At 45.8% G+C, this 21669-nt stretch overlaps 1 protein-coding gene across 1 annotated transcript in view; it reads left to right on the forward strand.

The window, feature by feature from the left end:
* The window catches only part of LOC106607982 (probable methyltransferase-like protein 24), a 50754-nt gene that overhangs the window by 7522 nt on the left and 21563 nt on the right, over window positions 1-21669 (forward strand). The window contains exon 2 of the mRNA XM_014205523.2: window positions 21369-21467. Coding sequence (XP_014060998.1) covers window positions 21369-21467 — 99 coding nt within the window. The remainder of the gene's footprint in view (window positions 1-21368; window positions 21468-21669) is intronic.

Below are 21669 nucleotides of genomic sequence, written 5' to 3' on the forward strand. Positions count from 1 at the left end.
TGGAGGACTGGAGTTGGGAAACACTGCCTTAGAAGAGCAGAATACATTTTGTCATGTGTTCTCTCTATACCTCCCTTACTGCCTCTTACATCGTCATGTGTTCCTCTTTCTCTCAAAGTCTTTCTATCGCTTTACCTCTCCCCCCTCTCTTTCTCTCTCTCTATCTCTCTCTCATGGAGGCGTGTTTTCGCATAACAGATGAATGACATGGGTTTGGAAGGCAGACGAAGGCTCAGTGTTTCTGACAGAGATGTTGAGGATGAAGAGCCAAATGGGAAACAGATGAACTTCATGAGCAGTGAGAAGCACACAGGAACGCTCTGTGCTGTCGTGGCACACTTCACTCTATCAGTATACAATTCTAAAAGGGATAAGGAGTTTGAAGCACTGTGAAGTGGATTACTGAAAGCTGTATAGAGAAAAACACATAGCAGATCATAGCATGTGTGTCCAATGTAATGACAATCCATGAACCATGCTTGTTCTGTCTGTTTGACATGACGTACTGCTGAATGGATTGGAACATTGGCGCCTCCAATTTAATGAGCCCACAGTTCTAGTGGTTCTTATAGTGGTCTATAAATGTGTGTGTGTGTGTGTGTGTGTGTGTGTGTGTGTGTGTGTGTGTGTGTGTGTTGTGTGTTGTGTGTGTGTGTGTGTGTGTGTGTGTGTGTGTGTGTGTGTGTGTGTGTGTGTGTGTGTGTGTGTGTGTGTGTGTGTGTGTGTGTGGTGTGTGTTGTGTGTTGTGTGTGTGTGTGTGTGTGTGTGTGTGTGTGTGTGTGTGTGTGTGTGTGTTTAAGTGAGTGGAGTAGGCAGGACAGCCTGAGAGTTTGTTTGAGGTTTGTTTGGATAATTAACAAACCAAAGGAGATCCATCTCTCAGCTGTCAAGGTTCCTGCTAGTGCAAACACCCCATCTTTTATTTAATTATTTACCTTTTCAAGCCTTCTTTTATTTCTTCTGCTTGACTTTTTCTTTTCTAAGTAAAGGGATGGAAGTATGGAGGGGGTGGAGGAGGAGGCATTATCACAAATGATAGAGAAGCAGAATGGGGGGACGGGGGGACGGGGGGACGGGGACGGGGGACGGGGGACGGGGGACGGGGGAAGGGGGACGGCGGACAGGGGGACGGGGACGGGGGGATGGGGACGGGGACGGGGATGGGAACGGGGGACGGGGATGGGGGACGGGACGGGGGACGGCGGACGGGGGACGGGGACGGGGGGATGGGGATGGGGACAGGGGGACGGGGGGACGGGATGGGGGACGGGGACGGGGGGAGGGGTGGACGGGAGGGGGGGTGGACGGGGGGCATGAGAGCCAGTGATCTCTTGAGATAAGCAGGCCGTAGGCCCGGAACTGGATTAGAATAGGCTAGGGTTAAGGCTAGAGTTATAACCCTACACACACATGTACACACACACAAACACACACATGTACACACACACACACACACACATGTTCACACACACACGCATACACGCACACTCAAACAATATCCTCCCTTAATCTCTCCATCAAACTCCATAGTTCTCTCTCTATTTCCCTCTCCCTCAGTCTCTCTATCTCTTCTCTCAGAGGACATCGAGTGAGTTATCTACGAGCCACGGTGCTTATCTGAGGAATTCTGCACCACAGCCACAGATCCCTCATCACTGATGGACCAGCTGTCCCTAATCCGGCTCACATACTCAGCAGAAAAAACACACTGGGGTGTATAACAAAACAATACCCTGCAATACACTCATCCTTACCATGAGCAACTGAGTTGGTCATATACTGTTCATGTACACATAACAACTCATAATATACACGTGTCGACAAATAGCACTGCACAGAACACAACCCAGCACAACATAGAGCTTACACACAGAATGTCTGAGTTAGCTGGTATGTTCACGATCCTGTCTTCTGTTGTGTACTTTTCCTTCAGCTTGCCTAGTTTTGAGTTTTTATTCAACCTTTACTTGACTAGGCAAGTCAGTTAAGAACAAATTATTATTTACAATGACGGCCTACGGCCTTGCCTGCATTGGTAATAAAAAATAATCACAAATGTTGTCCCACATCAAAGCCCTTTCCTGCAGTCAAATGACCTTGTGGCCTCATTGGTTGAATGTTATTCATATTTTTCATATTTTCCTAATTAATAAACAATTTTTATGGAGTACATTTCAACTCTATATCAACTCTATATCTTCAACTGTTTTTGTAAGCCCATAACCATGTGTGTGAGGTGTATACTTTTGCTTCAAAGTAGATTTGTTTAAGACTAACAAGAAACACTGTGTGACCCTGATTTAGCCCACTGCAGTAAAAGGTTAATTGACTCTAGCAGTTTGCCTCGTCAGCCAGAATGGCCTGAATTTCAACTAGACAACCTTTTATTTAAATGAGTGGAAAGAGAGAAATAAACACCTATTTCAATTAAGCTCTTCCGTTCACCCAGCGAACCTTGATGACTTTTGTTGAAATCAGCATCAAAATGAATGCTGCACTCACTCAATAACAATCCATTTGGTCTGGTTCATTCCCCAACGAAGCCTCTATTTGTGAGCTTAGTCACTGAGTTTAACCAAACTCACTAACAGCAAGTGGGGTACCTATGGGTTTGGCAAAGAAACTAAAGTGACCCTGGTTTAAGTCTCTTAGCAGTCTAGAAATGGGGAGGAGAGAGAGAGAGAGAGAGAGAGAGAGAGAGAGAGAGAGAGAGAGAGAGAGAGAGAGAGAAGTAGACTTTTTAATCCCATAGGTGTGACTGAGTTTCTCAGACAGCTTTAAACCCAGAGCAGAGGGAACCAGGGGCAAGGGAGCCACAGCAGATCAATGGCTGAAAAAGTGACATGTCACCAGGGGTCACACCATGTCTGTTCTCCCTTCCCTGGAGCTGCAGCTGGAATGCCCCATAGAGTCACAGACACACTGCATCTACCATGACTGGCTTTACCAGTTGTTACTAAATTAATTTGACCTGTATGAAGTCAACATATTATACTGAACAAAAATATAAAGGCAACATGTAAAGTGTTGGTCCCATGTTTCATGAGCTAAAATCCAAAATCTCAGAAATGTTCCATATGCACAAAAAGCTTATTTCTTTCAAATTTTGTGCACAAATTTGTTTAAAATCCCTGTTAGTGAGCATTTCTCCTTTGCCAAGATAATCCATCCACCTGACAGGTGTGGCATATCAAAAAGCTAATTAAACAGCATGATCATTACACAGGTGCACCTTGTGCTAGGGACAATAAAAGGCCACTCTAAAATGTGCAGTTTTGTCACGTAACACAATGCCACATATGTCTCAAGTTTTGAGGGAATGTGCAATTGGCATGCTGACTGCAGGAATGTCCACCAGAGCTGTTGTCAGAGAATTGAATGTTAATTTCTCTACCATAAGCTGCCTCCAACATCGTTTTATAGAATTTGGCAGTACGTCCAACTGGCCTCACAACCACAGACCAAGTGTAACCAGGCCAACTCAGAATCTCCACATCACCTGCGGGATCGTCTGAGGGGGGTGGTGGTGCTGGTGCTGAGGAGTATTTCTGTCTGTAATAATGCCCTTTTGTGGGGAAGAACTCATTCTGATTGGCTGGGCCTGGTTCCCCAGTTGGTGGGCCTGACTGCCAAGTGGGTGGGCCTAAGTCCTCCAAGGCCCATGGCTGCTCCCCTGCCCAGTCATGTGAAATCCATAGATTAGGGCCTAATGAATTTATTTAAATTGTCTGATTTCCTTATGTGAACTGTAACTCAGTGTAAAATCTTTTAAATTGTTGCATGTTGCGTTTATATTTTTGTTCAGCATAGATAGAGAGTGAAATAAATTATTGGTTAGAGGTTGATTTGGTAGTATATGGATTGCTGTAATGCAAAAGATAGTTAAGAATTTCCATAACATAACATCATGTGAGAGCAAATGGATTCCAGATGGACTTTTGAATAGAGGGCTATTCTATTAACGCTGTCATCTCCAAAGTATTTTGCTCCAACCCATGTAATAGACTATGAAGAGATTGATTATTGAACCAAATTCACTTTGAGTTGAACATACAGTCTTCTGTTGTACAGTGACTCTTATCAGACAAAGGCTCCCACTAAATGTCTAAAACTGCCACGTCCTGAGGGTTAGGGTTGGGGTTAGGGTTGAGGGCAGCTCTCACAATGGTCCCTCTCAGACATGCTCATTTTGTTTGGGACATTCCATTAGTTCTCAACCTCCTACAGAGAAAACTGAGGTGAATAGGCGCCATTGACCTACGAAAAGGCTAGCTGCCCCCCCCCCCCCCCATCAATCAACGCCAATCCCCAGCTACTTCCTCCGCAGTGAACTATGGGCTTTAAGTCCGCCACAGACACAGGCAGGCACACCAGGTCACCAAAGATAATATTTTACAGCTAAAACATCACGCTCCACTCTCAGAAAGAAAGGTGTTATCTAGAGTCTAAAATGGTTCTTCTGCTGTCCCCATAGGAGAACCCTTTGAATAACCATTTTTGGTTCCAGGTAGAACCCTTTTGGGTTCCATGTAGAATCCTTTCCACAGATGGTTCCACTTGGAACCCGAAAGGGTTCTACCTGGAACCAAAAAGAGTTCTCCTATGAGGACGGCCAAAGTGACTTAGTGACTGTAGAGTGTCGGGTCTTTTGTTGTAGAGGTGCCAGAATACAGCCACCACTTCTATGGTTGTGGTTAGGTTGTGGTTAGGTTGTGGTTAGGTAGACACTATTAGAGACCTGAGTAGCACAGCAGACAAGGAGAGAGTTTTGTTCTTGTTATAAGCTCGCTGTGTTGAAACAGTCAGTGCCATTTTTACTTTGTTAGGAAGGCTTTCTTACTCTCTCTGGTCTTCTGTGGGGTTTGTCTGCTTGAAGCTTTGAAGATGCAAGTGCTTGGCTGGTAGAGAAAAGAAAGGGAGAGAGAGAAGATGAGAGGGAGAGAGAGCAGAGGTGTCATGCCGAGAGAATCTGAAAGGGCACTTGTCTTGTCTTGTAGTGTGGAGTAGAGGTGCGATGAAGAGAATTTAAAATGTCGAAGTGCATAGTAGAGTAGGGGTGAACAAGTTTGAAGAAATTGAACAAGATGTCCATAAATCTCAGATCTAACTCTCTCTCTCTCTCTCTCTCTCTCTCTCTCTCTCTCTCTCTCTCTCTCTCTCTCTCGCTCTCTCTATCTCTCTCTCTCTCCATCTTTGTCTGTGTCATATGGCACTCAGCAGTACTGTCCATAAGAAATCCAACACAGATGTCATATCTGGGCTTTGGTCCAGGCAGACTGCCAGGGAGCTAGGCAGGGAGGGAGGGAGGGAGGCAGGCAGGCAGGAAGGCAGGAAGCCAGGGAGGCAGGGAGGACGGGAGGCATGGAGGCAGGCAGGGAGTCAGGGAGGCAGGGAGGCAGGGAGGGCGGGAGGCATGGAGGCAGGCAGGGAGTCAGGGAGACAACCAGGGAGTCAGGGAGGCAGGCAGGGTGTCAGGGAGGCAGCCAGGGAGTCAGGGAGGCAGCCAGGGAGTCAGGAAGTCAGGGAGGCAGGCAGGGAGTCAGGGAGGCAGGCAGGGAGTCAGGGAGGCAGGCAGGGAGGGATCACACATACACACACACACACACACACACACACACACTGAACGGAATATGGCATCAATTCAGTCCCAGAACACTTCAACGGTTCTTATTGACTAATGACATAGATTTGCTGGTACATAACCCATGCACATACACACACTAAAACACACAGCTGGGCGCACAAGTAGAGCCACACACACATTGCCACACTCCCTGAAATGCACACTGATATACACAACCACACACTCTAAACACCCCGAGTCTCTCTCACACACTCAAACAAACAACCACTGTCACCCTATATGGAACGAGGCCTGCTGCAAAAGGGGAAGAAATAATCATTTGACTCTGGAAAGGTTCTGTAGTTCCTAGGCAAATGTAGGAGGGCACAACACATATTCACTAAATGGTGTGTGCGTATGTGTGTGTGTGTGTGTGTGTGTGTGTGTGTGTGTGTGTGTGTGTGTGTGTGTGTGTGTGTGTGTGTGTGTGTGTGTGTGTGTGTGTGTGTGTGTGTGTGTGTGTGTGTGTGTGTGTGTGTGTGTGTGTGTGTGCGCGTGCGTGTATGCATGCGTGTGCAGTTGAAGTCGGAAACTCAGTTTTAAACTCAGTTTTTCACAATTCCTGACATTTAATCCTAGTAATAATTCCCTGTTTTAGGTCAGTTAGGATCACCACTTTATTTTAAGAATGTGAAATATCAGAATAATAGTAGATAGAATTATTTCTTTCAGCTTTTATTTCTTTCATCACATTCCCAGTGGGTCAGAAGTTTACATACACTCAATGAGTATTTGGTAGCATTGGCTTTAAATTGTTTAACTTGAGTCAAACGTTTTGGGTAGCCTTCCACAAGCTTCCCTCAATAAGTTGGGTGAATTTTGGCCCATTCCTCCTGACAGAGCTGGTGTAACTGAGTCAGGTTTGTAGGCCTCTTTGCTCGCACACGCTTTTTCAGTTCTGCCCACAAATTTTCTATAGGATTGAGGTCAGGGCTTTGTGATGGTCACTCCAATACCTTGACTTTGTTGTCCTTAAGCCATTTTGCCACAGCTTTGGAAGTATGCTTGGGGTCATTGTCCATTTGGAAGACCCATTTGCGACCAAGCTTTAACTTCCTGACTGATGTCTTGAGATGCTGTTTCAATATATCCACATAATATTCCTTCCACATAATATTCCTTCCACATGATGCCATCTATTTTGGAAGTGCACCAGTCCCTCCTGCAGCAAAGCACCCCCACAACATGATGCTGCCACCCCCGTGCTTCACGGTTGGAATGATGTTCTTTGGCTTGCAAGCCTCCCCCTTTTTCCTCCAAACATAACGATGGTCATTATGGCCAAACAGATCTATCTTTGTTTCATCAGACCAGAGGATTGGTTGAGAGAATGCCAAGAGTGTGCAAAGCTGTAATCAAGGCAAAGAGATGCTACTTTGAAGAATCTCAAATATAAAATATGTTTTTATTTGTTTAACACTTTCTGTGTACTACATGATTCCATATGTATTATTTCATAGTTGTGATGTCTTCACTATTATTATATAATGTAGAAAATAGTAAAAATAAAGAAAAATCCTGGAATGAGTAGGTGTGTCCAAACCTTTGACTGATACTATATATCAATAAATTGAACAGTCTGTAGCACCCGGCATCACCCTACTAGAATCTGAAGTCAAATGTCTACTGTTTGCTGATCTGGTGCTTCTGTCTCCAGCCAAGGAGGGCCTACAGCAGCACCTAGATCTTCTGCACAGATTCTGTCAGACCTGGGCATTGACCGTACATCTCAGTAAGACAAAAAGAATGGTGTTCCAACAAAGGTCCAGTTGCCAGAACCACTAATACAAATTCCATCTAGACACTGTTGCCCTAGAGCACACAAACAACTTTACATACCTCTGCCTAAACATCAGCACCACAGGTAACTTCCACAAAGTTGTGAACGATCTGAGAGACAAGGCAAGAAGGGCCTTCTATGCCATCAAAAGGAACATAATATTCAAAATCTCAATTAAGATCTGGCTAAAAATACTTGAATCAGTTATAGAACCCATTGCCTTTTATGGTTGTGAGGTCTGGGGTCCACTCACCAACCAAAAACTCACAAAAAAGGGACAAACACCAAATTGAGACTGCATGCAGAATTCTGCAAAAAACATTCTCTTTGTACAATGTAAAACACCAAATAATATATGCAGAGCAGAATGCCAACATCCCTGAGTTGCCTCTTCACTGTTGACGTTGAGACTAGTGTTTTGAGGGTACTATTTAATGAAGCTGCCAGTTGAGGACTTGTGAGGCGTCTGTTTCTCAAACTAGACACTCTAATGCACTTGTCCTTTCGCTCAGTTGTGCACCGGGGCCTCCCACTCCTCTTTCTATTCTGGTTGGAGACAGTTTGCGCTGTTCTGTGAAGGGAGTAGTACACAGCATTGTACGAGATCTTCAGTTTCTTGGCAATTTCTCACATGGAATAGCCTTCATTTCTCTGAACAAGAATAGACTGACAGGTTTCAGAAGAAAGTGCTTTGTTTCTGGCTGTTTTGAGCCTGTAATCGAGGCCACAAATGCTGATGCTCCAGATACTCAACTAGTCTAAAGAAGGACAGTTTTATTGCTTCTTTAATCAGAACAACAGTTTTCAGCTGTGCTAACATAATTGCAAAAGGGTTTTCTAATGATCAATTAGCCTTTTAAAATGATAAACTTGGATTAGCTAACACAACGTGCCATTAGAACACAGGAGTGATGGTTGCTGATAATGGGCCTCTATGTAGATATTTCATGAAAAATATCTGCCGTTTCCAGCTACAATAGTCATTTATAACATTAACAATGTCTACACTGTATTTCTGATCAATTTGATGTTATTTTAATAGACAAAAAATGAGCTTTTCTTTCAAAAACAAGTACATTTCTAAGTGACCCCAAACATTTGAACAGTAGTATATTTCCCATGTCAATAAAGCCATTTGAATTGAAATTGAATGGCGAGAGAGAGAGACAGTGATTCACACACACCAGCCTAGTCTTTCAAAGGTGGGCTGAGGGGTGTGGCTCTCTGGGTGTGTGTTATGAAGGTAGGCAGGGGATTCTGGAGCAGTCAACCCCCTCAATACATCTTATAGATAACACATGAATCGATAAATAACAGCCCATGTAATCTAGGCCTACATATCAGCATATGCTGGAGATAAAAACAAACTACTGTAAAAGGCATATGCGAAGAAAATATTTTTACAGTAAAGTGATAACACAACCAACCGTGATAAGAAGATACATAGACAAGAGATTAAAGAACTCTGTGTAAAAGCTATAATAGAAACTTGTTTTATTTTTATGAAGGGAAAAAGCTTTTTATGTGGTAAAGTAGTTTTTGTGCCGTAGAGGCTTTTAGAATTGATGTCCTCATCAACAGGAGTACTTCCGGATTCAGTCCTTGTTATGGCAGCTTGTTTTGATCCCCTTCTGTCTAATGGAGTTTTTCCTACCTGCTTTTTTTATCTCCCTCGTCCAATACTTTTAGAGGGGTTTGGGCCAAATGCTTTCATACAGCAATCCACAGCAATGACGCCGTAGAAGCCCACTTCTTTACTCAGGATGCACCAGTCAAGCTAAACTCTTTAGAATCAGTATTCATTGCAGAGCAATCAATCGCCTCTCAGTCAATTTTGCTACGATTATGTCTCGTATTCATTGCATGGCAAGCTAATGGAACAGAACACAGAGGTGCAGCATTTGGGGCGCAAAAGGGGGGTTCCCTTATTTGGATATTTTAGGGGCCCTAAATGAGAAGTACTTGTGAAAACATGACTAGGATCAGTGACTGCTTCATAAGAAAGCTTTATTAAAGGCCAGAACAAACACAGTTCTCAGAGCAGCTTTATTGTAGATCTAGATGGATAGAATTCAATGTTACTGCCATGAGAAAACTGCTCAACAATGAGATTATCGTATTGTTATGATGCTGTTGAGAAACATAAGAACATAGGCTGTAATCCCCCCAATCTCCCATCTCCACTTTACACTAAACACATTCTGAAGAATCCTTTTAATCCTTTGAAGAATCCCCCGCCCCCCTGCAACCCCCCCCCCCATCCCTCCCGCCCCCATACACACAGCTACATAGTAAATGTTGCCCAGATGTTACTTAGGGAGAGTACAGTATGTTTTTACTTTTAAATCCGCTCTGCAGGGAATAGAGATGGAAACAGTGCCTCCCTCCATTCACCACTCCTACAGACCCTCCATTATCCCCCTTCTCCCTCCCTACAGACTCCCTCCCTCACTCTCTCCTTCCCCCTCCCTACAGACTCCCTCACTCTCTCCTTCCCTCTCCCTACAGACTCCCTCACTCTCTCCTTCCCCCTCCCTACAGACTCCCTCACTCTCTCCTTCCCCCTCCCTACAGACTCCCTCACTCTCTCCTTCCCCCTCCCTACAGACTCCCTCACTCTCTCCTTCCCCCCTCCCTACAGACTCCCTCACTCTCTCCTTCCCCCTCCCTACAGACTCCCTCACTCTCTCCTTCCCCCTCCCTACAGACTCCCTCACTCTCTCCTTCCCCCTCCCTACAGACTCCCTCACTCTCTCCTTCCCCCTCCCTACAGACTCCCTCACTCTCTCCTTCCCCCTCCCTACAGACTCCCTCACTCTCTCCTTCCCCCTCCCTACAGACTCCCTCCCTCACTCTCTCCTTCCCCCTCCCTACAGACTCCCTCACTCTCTCCTTCCCCCTCCCTACAGACTCCCTCACTCTCTCCTTCCCCCTCCCTACAGACTCCCTCACTCTCTCCTTCCCCCTGTCCCTGTCATACAGACTATCTCCCTCTATCCCCTTCTCCCTAACTCCCTCCTTCTATTCCCCTTCTCCCTCTCTCCCTCCCTTTAACCCCTTCTCCCTCTCTCCCTCCGTCACTTTTCCTTTAAACCTAGCTTAATCCCAGTCAGATTATGGTCTTTATTAAAAGGACTAGCGTAATCCTCCCACTTTAATTTGGTTATATTCTCCCTGTACACTGAGCTATACACCAGCTCTGAGCTGGGATGGTTGAGACGAGACCAGCCATACCTAAATTAAACCTCAGGGCTGTAATACATGGATTAAGTGTGGCTGGCATATTAATCATTCCTGCAGTTGGCCTATTACTGTATACATTTGCCTACCATTGTCTTACCATTATGAGCAGAACAATTCACCTCAATCCATTTTGATTTATGAACCCATATTGGTTTATGATGATATCTATGGAATTCCATTTTCTATGGGTGGGTCCATAATAAGACCACCACTTTGGCTCTATTTTGCTCTAATCTTATAATAGCCTTAACCCCTTGACCTCCAAGGACCTAACATAAAGCCATGCTACCAGAACTAGATTCCCATCGAGAGCAGAATCCAGCTAGGGTTCCAAAATGGTTCTTCGGCTGTCCCCATAGGATAACTATTTTTGGTTCCAGGTAGAACCTTTTTGGTTCCAGGTAGAACTCTTTTGGGTTCCATGTAGAAATGGTTCTACCTAATAGGCTTCTACCTGGAACCAAAAAGGGTTCTTTAAAGGGTTTCCCAATGGGGACAGCCGATAGAACCCTTTTATGTTCTAGATAGCACCTTTTTTCCTAAGATTGTAGTCTGGAAGTCCACACAGCCTAACAGCGTAACTCAACAAGCAAGCTTGCCGTTGCCACCCAAATGAGTGATGGAATAGCTGCTGCAACAGTAATCATCATATTCATAGCTATAATCACTCTCTCAAACTGCGTGATAAAGAAAAGAGGGGGAAGGGAGGGGGAGAGAGTGATAGAGATGGATGATCTCCTGCTTGTAAAAAATAAAGACAGATAAATCAACAGAAGATATTAACGCTGTGTGTGACATTGGCCCAGAGCGCTAAGCGAGGCTAAATACTGTACTGAAAAACAACAGGCTGGGGTGTGTTTGTAATAATATATTTCCTGAATGAGATTTCAACAGCAGCAGGCACTCCAAACTCATTTAAACCAAATGTTTTGTTGAAAAGAGACACCCGGTGAGCTGAACTTTTAACAGGTGGATAGAGGCAGCTAATAGGCTGTGGGAGAGTTTATGTCCCACACCGCATGTTTAGGATTGGCTATAATGGCCACCCAAAACCTCCCTCCGTACTAAACCAATGCGCACAAGCCGTTTATATGTTTTCACCCAAAGAGGGGGTAGTGAGGACTTGTTATCCCACCTGTTCTGTTGAAGATGCCAGGCAGTGTAACAGCAGGTACCAGACCTGGACCATGTCCAGCAGACAGACAGAACAGACTTGGCATCTCAGTGCCTGTATGTATCATGGTGTCCAGATGCACAGCTATGCAGACAGTTCACCTGTAGCTTTTACTTATACTGTACAGCAGACACAGGCCTTCTGATTTCTGTTCAGTTCTACCCCTCTGGGCACAGACATCAGTTCGAAGTCTAGTTTTGATTTACTTTTGATTTTGAATCAAAATGAAATCAAGAAAAAAATGTAACCATCTCATTGGATTTAGGGTCAAATGTGGGTGACACAAATAACCAAAAAAAAACACACAAATGACCTAAATTCCTTTAAGTTTATTACTTTTTGCAAATCCAATACGTTTTCCACATTGATTCAACATCACATAGATCTTTTTTTTCATATGATGTGGAAACATTTCCAGAACTTGTAGCTAAGGCCATATCAGATACGTATAAACTTCTCCTTCTCTCTCTCTCAAATCAAATCAAACTTTATTTGTCACATGCGCGGAATACAACACGTGTAGCCCTTACCGTGAAATGCTTACTTACAAGCTTACTTATTTACTAAATAACCTGAAGTAAAAAAATAGAAAAAGTAACACAATAAAATAACAATAATGAGGCTATATACAGGGGGTATCGGTACTGAGTCAGTGTGCAGGGGTACAGGTTAGAGGTAACTTGTACATGTAGGTAGGGGAGAAGTGACTATGCATAGATAATAAACAGCGAGTAGCAGCTGTGTAAAAACAAAGGGGGGGAGGGGGTGTCAACGTAAATAGTCCGGGTGGCCATTTGATTAGCTGTTCAGCAGTCTTATGGCTTGGGGGTAGAAGCTGTTAAGGAGCCTTTTGGTCCTAGACTTGGCACTCCGGTACTGCTTGCCGTGCGGTAGCAGAGAAAACAGTCTATGACTTGGGTGACTGGAGTCTCTGACAATATTTAGGGCCTTCCTCTGACACGACTGGTATAGAGGTCCTGGATGGCAGGAAGCTTGGCCCCAGTGATGTACTGGGCCGTACGCAATACCCTCTGTAGTGCCTTGCAGTCAGAGGCCGAGCAGTTGCCATACCAGGCAGTGATGCAACCAGTCAGGATGCTCTCGATGGTGCAGCTGTTGAACTTTTTGAGGTACTGGGAACCCATGCCAAATCTTTTCAGTCTCCTGAGGGGGAAAAGCTGTTGTCTTGCCCTCTTCACGACTGTCTTGGTGTGTTTGTACATGATAGTTCGTTGGTGATCTGGACACCAAGGAACTTGAAACTCTCGATCCGCTCCACTACAGCCCCATCGATGTTAATGGGGGTCTAATCGTTGTTGGTGATCAGGCGGATCAGCGTGGAGGATCAGCGTGGCAGACATATTGTTCCCTACCCTTACCACCTGGGGGTGATCCGTCAGGAAGTCCAGGATCCAGTTGCAGAGGGAGGTGTTTAGTCCCAAGGTCCTTAGCTTAGTGATGAGCTTCGTGGGCACTATGGTGTTGAACACTGAGTTGTAGTCAATGAACAGCATTCTCACATAGGTGTTCCTTTTGTCCAGGTGGGAAAGGGTCATTGTGGAGTAAGAGTAAATTAAAATGATTGTTCCTCCACTCTCCACCTCCTCACTCTCTACCTCCTCAATCTCCACCTCCTTAATCTCTACCTCCTCACTCTCTGCCTCTTCAATCTCCGCCTCTTCAATCTCCACCTCTTCAATCTCCACCTCCTCACTCTCCACCTCCACACTCTCTACCTACACACTCTCTACCTCCTCACTCTCTACCTCCTCACTCTCCACCTCCTCACTCTCTACCTCCTCACTCTCCACCTCCTCACTCTCTACCTCCTCACTCTCTACCTCCACACTCTCTACCTCCTCACTCTCTACCTCCTCACTCTCCACCTCCTCACTCTCTACCTCCTCACTCTTTACCTCCTCACTCTCTACCTCCTCACTCTCCACCTCCTCACTCTCCACCTCCTCACTCTCTACCTCCTCACTCTCTACCTCCTCACTCTCTACCTCCACTCTCCACCTCCTCACTCTCCACCTCCTCACTCTCCACCTCCTCACTCTCTACCTCCACACTCTCTACCTCCACACTCTCTACCTCCTCACTCTCTACCTCCTCACTCTCTACCTCCTCACTCTTTACCTCCTCACTCTCTACCTCCTCACTCTCCACCTCCTCACTCTCTACCTCCTCACTCTCCACCTCCTCACTCTCTACCTCCTCACTCTCTACCTCCACACTCTCCACCTCCTCACTCTCTACCTCCTCACTCTCTACCTCCTCACTCTCCACCTCCTCACTCTCTACCTCCTCACTCTCTACCTCCTCACTCTCTACCTCCACACTCTCTACCTCCTCACTCTCTACCTCCACACTCTCTACCTCCTCACTCTCCACCTCCTCACTCTCTACCTCCTCACTCTCTACCTCCTCACTCTTTACGTCCTCACTCTCTACCTCCTCACTCTCCACCTCCTCACTCTCTAGGGTGGAAGTATTCACTGGTTGGGCCTGGTGTGTCTGTCTGCCATTGTTTCATCCACCTCTTCACCTCTCTACCCCTCCACCCCTCTACTCCTTCACCCATCTACCCACCACCCCTCTACCCACCAACTCTCTACCCACCACCCCTCCACGCCTCTATCCATTCACCCCTACCACCTCTCTACCCCTCCTCTACCCCACCACCCTTATACCCCTTTACCCACCACTCTTCTACCCCTCTACCCACCACCCCTCTACCCCTTCACCCCACCACACCTCTATCCCTTCACCCCACCACCCCTCTACCCCCCCTCTACCTCACCACCCTTCTACCCCTCTACCCCCCTACCCCCTACCCCTCTATCAGTTCTAGGGATTATTTATGGTTAGCCCGTCTGTCTCGCTGCTCAGTGCTCACACCTCCTCTGAAGGGCAGAGCACTGAAAAAGGCAGAACCTTTTCTCCCACTCTCCATGACTCACAATTGTAAACCTGCCAAGACAACCTTGAGCTAACATGACTGTTGAAGTCTTTCACCACGTTACCTAACACACTGGCATAGAACAACTTCCCTGAGGAGGAACTGAGTGCCCAAATATTTCTTCAGTTACAGCGTGAATAGAAATCTGTGAGTAGTATTGTATGACTGTCTTCATTTTCTTCCTGAAAACTATGCCTGATAGCCTACCAGCACACATGTATACCACAGTAGTGGGTCTGGGAAAGAGCTGATAGATAGAGATTAAGGACTGAGAGCAGAGAGAGAGAGCAGATGATACTCTGCCTCAGTCTGATTAACTGTGGTGTCCTGGAGGTGTTGATGGCTTGTTGCTGCTCCACTTATCAGCCGATCTAACAGCAATCCCATCACCACACACACACACACACACACACACACACACACACACACACACACACACACACACACACACACACACAAAAACACAAACACACACACAAACACACACACACAGGCAAAAACACAAACACACACACAAACACACACACACACACACACACACACACACGCCTGCAGGCAAAAACAAGTTGAGAACGTCAAGCCTGGGTTACATCACATTGAAGCCAGGATCTGATGCTGTGACCAGGTGTGTCTATTAAGTCTTCTTTTGTTAAAGGAGCCCCTTCTGAAGTGACTGTAGGTACACATCTCAACGGAATCACTCTGGCTAATGTGTGTGTCTCTCTGTGTCTGTCAGGGGTATTCTCATATGTTCTGTCTGATTTAGAGCATCCAGGTGTGTGTGAGGAGAAAACTCTCTGGCCAAGCAATTACATTTCCTCATCAAATAAGAACAAGGGAAAGAAGGAAATCAGAACACTACATTACTGGGGGGGCTGGAATACATGACAGTGTTGGTCCTCTAGGGTAATTCATCTCAGAAGGGTAATTAAAACCGAAGGCAGATTCTCATTCTCTGTAAGCAGTCACACACCTCCACCCCTGGCCAAATGGCTCATAATCCACCCCTCCCTGATCCCCAGTTAAATACCCAACCCAACTATTTCCCTGTTTATCTGTGGTTGTCAGGACCTGATCCAAACTGATGTACAGGCCACGACAGGCTACAGGCTGAGGGCGGGGCTATAAACTGAGGGAGGGGCTATACACTGAGGGGGGGATATAGGCTGAGGGAGGGGCAATAAACTGAGGGAGGGGCTATAATCTGAGGGAGGGGCTATAGACTGAGGGAAGGGCTATAAACTGGGGGAGGGGCTATAGGCTGAGGGAGGGGCTATAGGCTGAGGGAGGGACTATACACTGAGGGAGGGGCTATACACTGAGGGAGGGGCTATAGGCTGAGGGAGGGGCTATATCAATCAATCAAATGTATTTATAAAGTCCTTCTTACATCAGCTAATGTCACAAAGTGCTGTACAGAAACCCAGCCTAAAACCCCAAACAGCAAGCAATGCAGGTGTAGAAGCACAGTGGCTAGGAAAAACTCCCTAGAAAGGCAGGAACCTAGGAAGAAACCTAGAGTGGAACCAGGCTCTGAGGGGTGGCCAGTCCTCTTCTGGATGTGCCGGGTGGAGATTATAACAGAATATGGCCAAGATGTTCAAATGTTCATAGACGACCAGCAGGGTCAAATAATAATAATCACAGTGGTTGTAGAGGGTGCAACAGGTCAGCACCTCAGGAGTAAATGTCAGTTAGCTTTTCATATCCGATCATTCAGAATATCTCTACTGCTCCTGCTGTCTCTAGGGAGTTAAAAATATCAGGTCTGGGACAAGGTAGGATGTCTGGTGAACAGGTCAGGGTTCAATAGCCGTAGGCAGAACAGTTGAAACTGGAGCAGCAGCACGACCAGGTGGACTGGGGACAGTAAGGAGTCATCAGGCCAGGTAGTCCTGAGGCATGGTCCTAGGGCTCAGGTCCTCCGAGAAAGAGAGAGAGAAAAAAAATGAGGCCTACCATTCGAAGGCATGACAATGACCATGGGACAAAACAGCACAGAGATCTAGAACCAGGCTACCCAAAACATCCTAGGCTGAGGGAGGGGGTTCAGAGGCACAAGGGTCCAGGGCTCCTTGTAGTCTATATGGTATTTCAAGGATGTAGAAAACAAGTCTCATGTTTTAGGGATGTAGAAAACAAGTCCCATGTTTCAGGGATGTAGAAAACAAGTCCCATGTTTCAGGGATGTAGAATAGACAAAAACATAGATGTGAGCCTGGCAGTCCATAGGATATGAGGTCTCCATATGACGGAGCTACGGTATAGTATAGCCTGGGCCCTTGATCTCTGTGTTGATGTATAGTATAGCCTGGGCCCTTGATCTCTGTGTTGATGTATAGTGTAGCCTGGTCCCAGATCTCTGTGTTGATGTATAGTATAGCCTGGGCCCTTGATCTCTGTGTTGATGTATAGTATAGCCTGGGCCCTTGATCTCTGTGTTGATGTATAGTGTAGTCTGGTCCCAGATCTCTGTGTTGATGTATAGTATAGCCTGGGCCCTTGATCTCTGTGTTGATGTATAGTGTAGTCTGGTCCCAGATCTCTGTGTTGATGTATAGAGTAGTGTGGTTCCAGATCTCTGTGTTGATGTATAGAGTAGTGTGATTCCAGATCTCTGTGTTGATGTATAGTGTAGTCTGGTTCCAGATCTCTGTGTTGATGTATAGTGTAGTCTGGTTCCAGATCTCTGTGTTGATGTATAGTATAGCCTGGGCCCTTGATCTCTGTGTTGATGTATAGTGTAGTCTGGTCCCAGATCTCTGTGTTGATGTATAGTATAGCCTGGGCCTTTGATCTCTGTGTTGATGTATAGTGTAGTCTGGTCTCAGATCTCTGTGTTGATGTATAGTATAGCCTGGGCCTTCGATCTCTGTGTTGATGTATAGTATAGCCTGGGCCCTTGATCTCTGTGTTGATGTATAGTGTAGTCTGGTTCCAGATCTCTGTGTTGATGTATAGAGTAGTGTGGTTCCAGATCTCTGTGTTGATGTATAGTGTAGTCTGGTTCCAGATCTCTGTGTTGATGTATAGTGTAGTCTGGTTCCAGATCTCTGTGTTGATGTATAGTGTAGTCTGGTTCCAGATCTCTGTGTTGATGTATAGAGTAGTGTGGTTCCAGATCTCTGTGTTGATGTATAGTGTAGTCTGGTTCCAGATCTCTGTGTTGATGTATAGTGTAGTCTGGTTCCAGATCTCTGTGCTGATGTATAGTGTAGTCTGGTCCCAGATCTTTGTGTTGATGTATAGCGTAGTCTGGTCCCAGATCTCTGTGTTGATGTATAGTGTAGTCTGGTTCCAGATCTCTGTGTTGATGTATAGTGTAGTCTGGTTCCAGATCTCTGTGTTGATGTATAGTGTAGTCTGGTCCCAGATCTCTGTGTTGATGTATAGAGTAGTGTGGTTCCAGATCTCTGTGCTGATGTATAGTGTAGTCTGGTTCCAGATCTCTGTGTTGATGTATAGAGTAGTGTGGTTCCAGATCTCTGTGTTGATGTAAAGTGTAGTCTGGTTCCAGATCTCTGTGTTGATGTATAGTGTAGTCTGGTTCCAGATCTCTGTGTTGATGTATAGAGTAGTGTGGTTCCAGATCTCTGTGCTGATGTATAGAGTAGTGTGGTTCCAGATCTCTGTGCTGATGTATAGTGTAGTCTGGTTCCAGATCTCTGTGTTGATGTATAGAGTAGTGTGGTTCCAGATCTCTGTGCTGATGTATAGTGTAGTCTGGTTCCACATCTCTGTGCTGTTTTGCCCCATGGTAATTGTCATGCCTTCGAATGGTAGGCCTAGTAGTAGGAATGGCTTAATGCACAGACAGAGCTAAAAGGCTTGCATGCTGAAAGCTTCATAGCACCAGCCCAGCATCACAAGTGAGGGATTTTCAGTAGAAAAGCTGAGGGGGTGAAGGCAATATGATTTGACAGAGATGAGAGGGGTTGCAATCTCCTGTGAGCCACTGTAACCCCCATCCCTCTCTTCTTCTCTCTCTTATTCTTTCTGTCTCTCCCTCTTTCTCAATCTTCTTCTCCCCCTCTCTCTCTCTCTGCCTCCCTCTCTACCTCCCTCCCTCTTCTACTCCTGTTCTGACTAATTGCCCAATTATGTTTTTGTGTGTCTTTTCTCCCCTCCGAGCTCTGCTTAATGAAACACTATCACACAGGGACAGAGGAAATCACAAGCAGAAAAACAACACAAACAGATATGAAAAACAAACAACAACAAAAAACTAGAAATTAAATCTGGTGTTGAAGGAACGGCGGCCACACCAATAATATCTGCTGGCCTGCATACATAATCATTTCAATCTGGGGGGGGATTGAGGCATGACAGAAATTCTGATGGTTTGACAGAGGAAATCGATGATCAGTTGAATTACTAACAGAGAAGACCAGCAGGGGTTAATAACCTCTATCCTCAACATGAGCCTGTAGACACAATTGGCTAGGCTAGGTTAAGCTAGCAGCAGGAATATCTAAGATGGCCTGTCATAGAGAAAGCTGTTGCTGAGCTGAGACAAATGAAATTGTCACAGAGGTGAGTTATAAACAACCTCTTGGTCTAGGTTGACAGGAGAAATGGCAGAAAACATTTCATTCTCATTCCCCGTTACAAATGTACAGCACTAGAGTGAACGATTGGATTCCGGCGAGGTTGTTCTGTCTTTCTCTCTTTGTAGAAGTGACAAGGTTGAGGATTGTAAACAAATGTGTCTGGAACATGTTCTGTTGAAACACTTTGAGAGGGGACAAGGGTCAGGAAGGAAGAGAAAGAGAGAAAGAACAAGAGAGGAAAATATAAGGAGGGATGGGGAAAGTAGACACACATGGGTCTAGGCTAGGGCCATGGGGCCATATGAGGGGTAGAGCAAGGGAAACTGAAAGAGAGAGACAGGGTGAGAGAAAGTAAGAAGAAAACAGAAAGAATTAGCAAGAGACAGAGCAAATACATATGGACTGAAGAGAGAAGAGAAAAACACTGAACTGCATACTTTGATCTAAACACTCCCCTGACGTCATTGAGAGGTTCTGCACAGACTGTCTGACAGATGTGGCCTAAGCAGTGAGCCTAACACAAATGGCACCCTATTCCCTTTATAGTGCACTACTTTTGACCAAGGCCCATAACGTTCTGGTCAAAAGTAGTGCCCTATGTAGGGTATAGGGTGCCATTTGGGACTAACCCATAGTCCTGTGGTCCAGCTGAGTCTGAGAGGGGAGAACATCAACATCACCATGTATTAGTGTGCAGTTACCACACATGACAACACATGCACACTCTAATACTGTCCACATGAAAACACAGGAAGGGAACACAGACAGTTGACAATGACATGATCCAGTTATCATCAGCCTATCATTCTAGTTAAATAACCCAGCACCAGCAGTCATTGACATTGGTCACAGTGTTTGACCCTATGCAATTACAGTGCAAACACAACCACACTATGGGATGTACTTCTCCAGTTGTCCAGTTGGCCAATGTGGGGATTGATTTCTGGAACACAGCACAGTGATTCTCTCTCTCTCTGGTTTCTCTGGTCTCTCTCTCTCTCTCTCTCTCTCTCTCTCTCTCTCTCTCTGGTCTCTCTGGTCTCTCTGGTCTCTCTCTCTGGTCTTTCTGGTCTCTCTGGTCTCTCTCTCTGGTCTTTCTGGTCTCTCTGGTCTCTCTCTCTGGTCTTTCTGGTCTCTCTGGTCTCTCTCTCTGGTCTTTCTGGTCTCTCTGGTCTCTCTCTCTGGTCTTTCTGGTCTCTCTGGTCTCTCTCTCTGGTCTTTCTGGTCTCTCTGGTCTCTCTCTGCTCTTTCTGGTCTCTCTCTCTGCTCTTTCTGGTCTCTCTCTCTGGTCTCTCTCTGGTATCTCTCTCTGGTCTTTGTAGTCTTTCTGGTCTCTGGTCTCTCTGGTCTCTCTCTGGTCTCTCTCTCTGGTCTCTCTCTGGTCTCTCTCTCTTGTCTCTCTCTGGTATCTCTCTCTGGTCTTTGTAGTCTTTCTGGTCTCTGGTCTCTCTGGTCTCTCTGGTCTCTCTCTGGTCTCTCTCTGGTCTCTCTCTCTGGTCTCTCTCTGGTCTCTCTCTGGTCTCTCTCTCTGGTCTCTCTCTGGTATCTCTCTCTGGTCTTTGTAGTCTTTCTGGTCTCTGGTCTCTCTGGTCTCTCTGGTCTCTCTCTCTGCTCTCTCTGGTCTTTTTGGTCCCTCTCTCTCTTTCTGTCTCTCTCTGGTCTTGTTTGTCTTTCTCTCTCTCTTTCTGCCTCTCTCTCTGGTCTCTCTCTCTCTCTCTCTTTCTCTGCTCTAATCCCACAGACAAATTCATGTGATGATAAATGAGGTCATTGAGCCTGGGCCTGTATAGCAGCCAGGAACATTAGGAATATTACACAGAAGCATTCCTCATGTAGGGATATGTACTGGGGCAGTGGACTTGGACAGCAGCAATAGGGTAGCCTGTTAGACTGGTAACAGAACACAAGGTTTGTCACTAATGTCACTTTCATGGTTGTCATTCTTAGGATTTCACACTGATAGTAACACTGTTGCTGATTGGCCATCTCCCTGGCCCACTGATGCTGTTTGGCTGTGTCCCTGTTCCTTCTCTCAGTCTGCCAGGTGGCACATAGAGCTGGAGCCGTGGGCCAGTGACAGCCACTCCCTGGAGGGGGAAGCACGGAGGTTCCTCAGCTACATCACTACACCGCAGGTGGGTCACACTCAGTCAATGCCTGTGTCTCAAATGGCACCCTACTCCCTATATAATGCTCTACCTTGGACCAGGGCTCTAGTCAAAAGGACTGCACTATATAGGGAATGGGGTACCATTTGGGACTCACACAATGTTATTACATGTCATATCTGTACAATATTCAGATGTACACAGATACATGCAGTGTACATGTACACAT

Source organism: Salmo salar, chromosome ssa06 (assembly GCF_905237065.1).
Source record: "Salmo salar chromosome ssa06, Ssal_v3.1, whole genome shotgun sequence".
NCBI classification, from domain to species: domain Eukaryota; kingdom Metazoa; phylum Chordata; class Actinopteri; order Salmoniformes; family Salmonidae; genus Salmo; species Salmo salar.